The sequence below is a fragment of the Syngnathus floridae genome, chromosome 16 (assembly GCF_059516105.1).
Source record: "Syngnathus floridae isolate MCC-2025c chromosome 16, RoL_Sflo_1.0, whole genome shotgun sequence".
Taxonomy (NCBI): Eukaryota; Metazoa; Chordata; class Actinopteri; order Syngnathiformes; family Syngnathidae; genus Syngnathus; species Syngnathus floridae.
The window spans coordinates 6,279,535-6,286,823 of NC_142428.1; the positions used below are offsets into that span (position 1 = coordinate 6,279,535).

Sequence of the window (7,289 nt, forward strand, 5' to 3'; positions counted from 1 at the left end):
CAGATTTTGTTAATTTCACCATACAGAAAGCTGATCATGTTTCCTACTGTTGCTTTAATGGAACCTGTGACTCCACAAAAACACACACACACAAAACCTTATCATTGTTTGACCTGATCAATATGCGCCACTAGCACAACCGTACAATGGAGAACATTCAGTCACAGCCAGAGCAAGTTGAGGAAACTCCAGCGGAGCAAAACATTTCAGAAGCGTTTCGCACTAATCGCACTCAGAAATTTCATCAAGGTATAGATTTATTTAATTTTATTTCCTATGAATCTTTTAGCAAGATCATCACGATGTGTTTATAGCAGGAGCCGGATCTTCAATTCTACACCACAGGGTGACGCTTGTGCTTCTGGGCTTGCTTAACGCGGTTCTTCTCATAGTCGCAGTTGTCCTCACCATTTACTGTGAGTAAAACAACACTTCAGATGGACTTTTGAGGAGCACCATGAGTCGTCATCAAAAATCCGATCTAGAACAATCTCATTATATGTTTCGTGAGCCTCAGGTGCCAACGCCAACGAAGATCACCTCCTGACTCCTCATTCGGCCGTCTCGTCCCTCATCATCGAGCGTAATTATCTCCGCAACCATAGTGACATCCTCAAAGCGCAGAAGGATGTGGAGGCAGATTTAGTCAGAGAGCAAACCAGCCACATTCAACTCGAGGTGCAGCTGAAACAGCAGACCACAATGGCTGACACACTTTGGAGCCAGATTAAAATACTTCAAACTGAAAAGGAGCAGCTGGAGACCACAAGAGCTCTTATTGGTAAGTATCCAACTGTGATTCAGTATCGAGATCTTTGTATTAACCATTTATCTGCTCTTGCAACAGAGCAAAACTGCGGTAGATGTCCATCAGGATGGACCCTTCTTAAATCAACCTGCTATTATTTTTCCCTCCCCGAGTCCAACGACAAAAAAAACTGGCCAGACAGCAGAGCCGACTGCATCGGCCGAGGCGGAGACCTTCTAGTCATCGACAATTTGCAGGAACAGGTCAAAAAAAGCATGATATGATTTTTAACATTACAATAATAAATTAGAATTTAACTCTGGTTGTCTTTCTTCCAGGTGCTTGTAAGTGAAAATGCTCCAAAAGTAACCAGCAGTTCGGTATGGTGGCAGAATGGCTTCTGGATTGGTTTACGAGATATCGAGTCACAGGGAAGATGGACATGGCTAGACAACACGACTGCCATTGAAAGCGGGTGTGCACCTCGTTGATTTATAATGCATTCAATGCAATTTTGTATTTTAATTGATGATTTACTCCAGGTACTGGAGGAATAACCAGCCAAGCACCACTGGACCTCAGACTGGCAACTGTGCAGTTTTATATTATTTTAGCGACACCAGAAAAACATGGTTCAATGGGAACTGCCAGAACCAACTTTACAACTGGATATGCGAGATGGTGGCAAAGCCCCCCGAGTAGACCAAACGGAAATTTCAAAAGATGCTCATGTAAAATCTCAATTAAACATAAATGCATCCATAAAACTTCAGTGTAATCAATCCATCTTGTTTTTTGGATCCACTTAAAAGTCTCTCTCTCCATGTCCCGTGTTAATATTTACCAAAACTTTTCTGTTTGTAATGTTGCGCACACGGGGCAATGTCCTCCCAAATATTCCCGTTCCTGCGGCTCTCATGAGAACAGTCAACATGGAGGAGAGCGTCTATAACAAACTAATACACCAGGAGGACCCGAATGGGGAAGAACCGCCGGTTCACTCAAACCAGGAGAAACCACAAGGTATACAAATAGATAAAACACCCATTAATTTATATTTCAGTGGTTTAAGTGACACAGCAGTGACAGATTTTTTTTTTTTTATGCGTTCTTTGCTTCTCTGTGGAGTTTCTATTTCAATGGTGAGACCCGCTTCCAGTTGGACCTCTCACAGAGTGCTTGGAATCACGTTGGCTGTGCTCGCCGCTGTTTTGCTAGCAGTGGATATTGGCCTGGGAGTCTATTGTGAGTCCCTATGAACCTGTTAATTTGATCGTAACAAGCTGGAGGTTACCAATAAAGGGAGAGTTAAATAAAAACAGAGCGGTTAAAAGTCATGTGATCAAACTTTCATGATCAGACCGCGTAGTCCCTTTAGCACTTTTAAGTCTTAACTTACTCGAAGGAGTCGTTTTTACGATAGAGCCGCTCTGTCCAGTCTCTTATTAATTTTGGATTTGCGTCACCAATTTCAGGAGAAAGGTGAATTTAATAGGAATTTCTTTTTTTTTAATTGTTTTATTCAAGATGCATGAAGATAACAATACTATTTATACTTGATATTTGTATTCTTTTATCACCAGTAATTAATTTATTGGACATTGTGTTTCGTGATTAACTGCACTTTTTTTCTATGGCGACAAGACAACAAACTCACGGACGAGTCTTGGGCAGTGATAAGCATCAGCCGTGAGGTGGCCGCACTGAACGCGGCCTACGAGGCCGCCTCAAAAAGACGAGCTGATGCCCAAATGCGTTTGACACTAGCGAACAGACAGCATCAAGTGATCAAGTGGCAGGTGGAACACCAGACAAAAAGAAGCAGTGACTACAAAAAGCAGGCGGATAAAATCCAAACAGCCATTACTGTTTTAAAATCCCACATACCGATGATAAGTAAGTATGACCTTTTTTTTTTTTTTTTTTTTAAGCGATTCTTCGTCACCACAATATAAATGGAATCATATCTTTCTGCAGGGGAGGGATGCAGACACTGTTTACCAGGATGGACTTTAATCAACTCGGCATGTTACTTCCTTAGCTTCTCTGACCCACACTCCCGCAGTTCATGGCAGGAAGCCAGGGAGTTTTGCAAAAAGCAGGACAGCGACCTTGCTGTGCTCGACAGCTCCGAGAAGCAGGTGAGATCAATGTTTATGGTATCAGTGCATCAAAGCAACGTTTGTTATTTCTGGGAGTAATACAAACGTCATGTGTATTTTTAAAATGCCGTGGCCCTGTCAGCTGAAAATAAATCAACTGATAAATCTTCATCAAGACCCGTTGAGATCCATTCTCCAAAGCGGCTTCTGGATCGGATTGCGAGATGTAGATACCGAAGGAGTTTGGAAGTGGCTGGACGGAACGAGACTGAATGAAGGGTAATGCTTATGTAATGTGTCCAATCAAAGTAAAAAATCGGGTGACATCGTGCCATTGAATCATGTGACCGTTCGAAGGTGACAGCGTGATTTGAATACAAACGGTGCAGCATAACCGCAGCCCAGTTAAAAATCCAATATTGCCCGTGTGAACGACTAAGTGTAAAGCCATTGACTTTAATGAGTTTAAATAAAAATGGATTGTTTTATTAACACAGGATTTAATATCCTCTTTTTTAATAGACCTATTCGACCCTAAAATTTATTGTAACTGGTGTAAAATAAAGAATAGCTATTAAATAATTTTAATGATGAACAATATGATGTCATTTGTTTCAGCTACTGGAATGATGGCGAGCCCAATAATGCAGGCGATGAGGACTGTGCAGCCACTTACCCCAGAAATAATCCCTTTAAGGGCTGGAATGATGCACCGTGTTCTCACCACCTCAAATGGATTTGTGAAATGTCAGCAAGTTAGTGTTTTTCCTCCATCGATTTATCTGTATTTGTTAAGAAGACAGAAAGTCAAACATTTTTGCAATTTATCTGATGTATTAATAAACTACAAAAGGAGATCAATCAATAAAATATTTGTCTCTACTACATACACATTGCTTTACATGTTTGTACATTATGTTGCTTTTAAAATACTTATTTAAATTAGTTATCCAAGTTATACACAGGGCAGCAACGTTAAACAGTTACAAATGTCTGTAAATTTAAATTTACAGTTTTGAGCAACAGCTGGTTAATGAATCTTCTGTTTATAACACACTTGAAAAAAATATCTTTCAAAACTCAAATATTTTAGGAAGAGAAGTTTTGAAGACCCTTTCTATGCAGTATTCAAATCAATCCGACAGATCACAGAGCCGCAAAATGCTGGCGAAGTTGCACCAAGAGCTGCTGAGTGTCGACGTGCTCGGGGAAAGCGTCTTCCGATTTTTGAGCCGCCATGTAGCTGCTCTGAAGGTCTCCAATCTGGACACGCGAAAAAAAAAAATCCAGAGTTCTTTTCTGATTTAAAGAAGATTTTTTCAATAATTTAAATAAATGTTTACATTTAATTTTTAAATAAATTAAAATATCTTTTCAATAAATTACCTTTTCAGAGAGGATGGACAGATTGTAGTGCGGCTCATACATGTGAGGTGACAATGTGGCGGCCGTCTGCAGGAAGGCTTTCGACTGAAGAATGGAAAAATAATTCAAGTTATTACACTTCTAAACACTTAATTACTGCTTCATTCAAGAGAGCTGCCTGCGATTCAGTTGAAGCGTTTACCTGTTCAACACGACCTTTGCGGAGCTCCAGCACTGCGAGGTTGTTGTAGGCTTCAGCATGGTCATTACTAAAAGTCAACGTTAGTTTAAAACATTGGTAGGCCAAAGTCAGGTCTCCTATACCCTGCAAAAACAAAACACTTTGGGTTTACATTTTGGCCACATGCTGTACATTATTTTATGAATTCCACACACCACGGCGACTTGTCCGATGTTGTACCACACATCGGCCAGCTCTTCGTCGTTGGCCGCCAGGGCCAGAGCTCGCTCGAAAGACGACAGCGTCATGTCGTACTGCTGCGCGTAGAAGCAGCACAGGCCCAGGTTATTGTAGAGTTGGCAATTATATACACCCATCTGGAGAAGCCGCCTAGCGAATAAACAAGTGGGTCGACTCTATCTTCATAATCATCATGTAACATTCACGACGTGAAGATGTTTTATCCGACCTGTAGAAGCGCAGTGCGATCTCTGGTTGATCTGAGTAGAAGTGATTGCTGCCTATACAAGCGATGGCCTCCACGTGCGTGTTGTCCTGCTTCAGGACCTCCTTGTAGTACTCCGTGGCTGACGCCATGTTGTTCATCTCCTGTGACAACACCGTCCGGCCTCATGAAGATGAGTGGACCCTGCGGTTCATGGCGACGAACCGTACCTCGTGTATGCGAGCGATTCCCGTCAGGAGGGTGACCTCGCCGGGAAAGTGGTCCAAGCCATGTTTGAAGAGGTTGAGGGCTGTTATTGGTTGATCCAGGCGCTGATATAGCTAATGAGGAAATGTAAAAGCACAATTACTGATTCAACTCATTTACATACTCATTAGTTACCCTTGGCTGAGTCTTGCACATTATTTATTTTTACCTTGGCGAGATAGAGGTATGTATCCACCATTTCTTTTTGGGTGAGAGCTGATCGGAACTGTTTTTCCGCCTCTCGGTACAAACCAAGCCTGCAAATGTGAGACAAATTCAAATTTAGATAAGGCAGGATCTACAATTAAGAGCATAAAACACCAAATATTTGAAGTGGCAGCCTCAATAAAAGAAGCTAAGACAAGAACTTGCCTGTAGTAACATTTTCCTAGCTGGACTTTCCACCACCAGTCTTTGAACTGAGCCTGCTCAGTTGCTTGGGCAGCCAAATCTAGTGCCTGTAAAAAAAAAAATAATAATAATAATAATAATAATAAAAAATATTAAAACAGAACAATTTGGTTGCTGACCAGTTCTCTAGAAGTTCAACTTCCCCACTCACATTTTTTACATCATTTTCATGATGGAAGATGTACTCAAAGAGTGTCTGAGAAAGGAAAATTGAGGTTATTTAACAATAAAAAAAAAAAGACTTTTAGGCAAATGTGCGGAATATATATCATACCCTGGACAGATTGGGTTTTTGGGAATACTTTGCCAGATTTAGCCTTGACAGGTTTATAAACGGTCCCTCTGGATTGGTTAACATTGAAGCCTACAAGAAAAACACAAATATTACAATTTATAAACCTGCCACCCCTCCCAACTCATTACGAGTCATGTTAACCCACCGTTCCCAGACGAATGAATCGACCCGAGGCGCTGGTGACGGGCCGAGCCGTACTTGCGGTGCGTGGCGTCTTAATGGCCTGCTCCATCGTGCCAGGACGTCCAGACTGTGTGTTGGGCCTCACAAATCCTGTAACTGGACGTCCTGACTGAGTCATAGGTCTAGAGTTTGGTGGAAAAACATTTGATCACATGATATTTATTCATATGAATTTGATTTGGACTGTTTGTACCTGACAGCAGGTGTTGGACCACCACCGTGACTTGTTCCAGGCAGTCTCAGAGAAGTTCCAGGACCTTGAGAGAAGCCAAGTTAACGGAGAATAGTTTCCTGTCAACGCACAGGTTCTGAGTTGATACGCACGTGCAACCTGAGCAATGGCATTTTCATCCAGCATCATCTCAGCGATCCCTTCTTGATCGACATCAATTTCATCAATGTATACCATCTCCGTAAGAGCTCGTGTTTTTAGGCTCCATGCAGCCTAGGAGAAGAAAAAAAAAATCACATGAATACCTCGTTACCAAACACTGATCGGACTGATGCTTTGATAGAAAAGGGATGTTGGTGATGATGATGATGATGATAAGGTAGACAGTTATTGTTACCTCAGAAACAGAAACAGAGTCCTAAGAGAGCATGCATGCAGGGTTAAGTTTGGAGGACAGACATGAAAAAAGAAATACGAGTGAGCAAAAAAGGTGAAACGTCAACAATGTTGACTAATTAGGCTTTAGTCGCATTTCCTGCAAATTAAAAGGAGAAGCAAGCAAGCAGGGTTGTGATAGCTAACTGCAACACAGACCTGGTCATATGGGCTGTCTTGCAATATTTTGGAACAAATTTCAGAACACTGCTGCAGCTTCCGCCTCCTGAAGTAACTCCACGCCAGGAACAGAGGGTCCATCGTCACCTCCATTGCTTTAATCGGTTGGTCGGTCAGTAGAAATCTGTAAAGCGGTGGGTTTGGAAAGGTAAAGGATTATGGCGGATCCAAAGCTTCCTTTGTTGCTATGATACGACTGACACGGGGCGGGTCTTTATGACGTCATTTCCTGTAGAAACTAAAAGAGCGCATTTATCAGATTTTTTTTGTACTCGAACGTAGATTTTGCCATATATTTATATTTTATAATATATTTGACTGTCTCCCTCTTTTCTCATTACGGTATTAATTTTTGCCTTTTTATGCAAACGAGAAGGGCGTGTCTTAGTTACATTAACCTAAACAGGGATGGCGCTACGCGGGGGGCCAAGGGGGGCTGAAATCCCGTCAGAAATCTGTTTATCCCCAGTTAAGCACCCCGAGCATTTTTAGATATTGCAAAACA

At 41.7% G+C, this 7,289-nt stretch overlaps 3 protein-coding genes across 6 annotated transcripts in view; 2 read left to right on the forward strand and 1 right to left on the reverse strand.

Annotated features, from left to right (window-relative positions):
* Positions 1-3,739, forward strand: part of LOC148385313 (CD209 antigen-like protein C) — a 198,751-nt gene extending 195,012 nt beyond the window's left edge. The window contains exons 1-6 of one of the 2 annotated variants that reach the window (XM_088401291.1): positions 1,651-1,771; positions 1,877-1,993; positions 2,393-2,644; positions 2,726-2,889; positions 2,993-3,129; positions 3,469-3,739. In XM_088401291.1, coding sequence (XP_088257417.1) covers positions 1,666-1,771; positions 1,877-1,993; positions 2,393-2,644; positions 2,726-2,889; positions 2,993-3,129; positions 3,469-3,610 — 918 coding nt within the window. In that variant the 5' untranslated portion in view covers positions 1,651-1,665 and the 3' untranslated portion in view covers positions 3,611-3,739. Of the gene's footprint in view, positions 1-1,650; positions 1,772-1,876; positions 1,994-2,392; positions 2,645-2,725; positions 2,890-2,992; positions 3,130-3,468 lie in introns of those variants that run through there. The other variant, XM_088401290.1, reaches the window with a different exon arrangement.
* LOC148385329 (C-type lectin domain family 12 member B-like) lies at positions 94-1,515 on the forward strand. Of its 2 annotated transcripts, none has more exons than XM_088401279.1 (6): positions 94-249; positions 315-416; positions 518-781; positions 848-1,011; positions 1,087-1,223; positions 1,291-1,515. In XM_088401279.1, the coding sequence occupies exons 1-6, from the start codon at positions 147-149 to the stop codon at positions 1,448-1,450; spliced, it is 930 nt and encodes a 309-aa protein (XP_088257405.1). In that variant the 5' UTR covers positions 94-146; the 3' UTR covers positions 1,451-1,515. The 2 variants fall into 2 exon arrangements, with proteins under 2 accessions (XP_088257405.1, XP_088257406.1); XM_088401280.1 differs by having other exon boundaries at positions 98-249; positions 318-416.
* On the reverse strand, positions 3,418-6,963 carry ttc8 (tetratricopeptide repeat domain 8). Of its 2 annotated transcripts, XM_088401269.1 has the most exons (15): positions 6,764-6,963; positions 6,567-6,587; positions 6,322-6,442; positions 6,191-6,254; positions 5,960-6,119; positions 5,794-5,883; positions 5,671-5,715; positions 5,481-5,566; positions 5,278-5,365; positions 5,072-5,182; positions 4,866-5,005; positions 4,612-4,786; positions 4,418-4,540; positions 4,237-4,320; positions 3,418-4,113 (listed from the first exon to the last, which is right to left on the reverse strand). In XM_088401269.1, the coding sequence occupies exons 1-15, from the start codon at positions 6,875-6,877 to the stop codon at positions 3,997-3,999; spliced, it is 1,539 nt and encodes a 512-aa protein (XP_088257395.1). In that variant the 5' UTR covers positions 6,878-6,963; the 3' UTR covers positions 3,418-3,996. The 2 variants fall into 2 exon arrangements, with proteins under 2 accessions (XP_088257395.1, XP_088257396.1); XM_088401270.1 differs by lacking the exon at positions 6,567-6,587 and having other exon boundaries at positions 3,421-4,113.
* Positions 6,964-7,289: the final 326 nt, after the last annotated feature.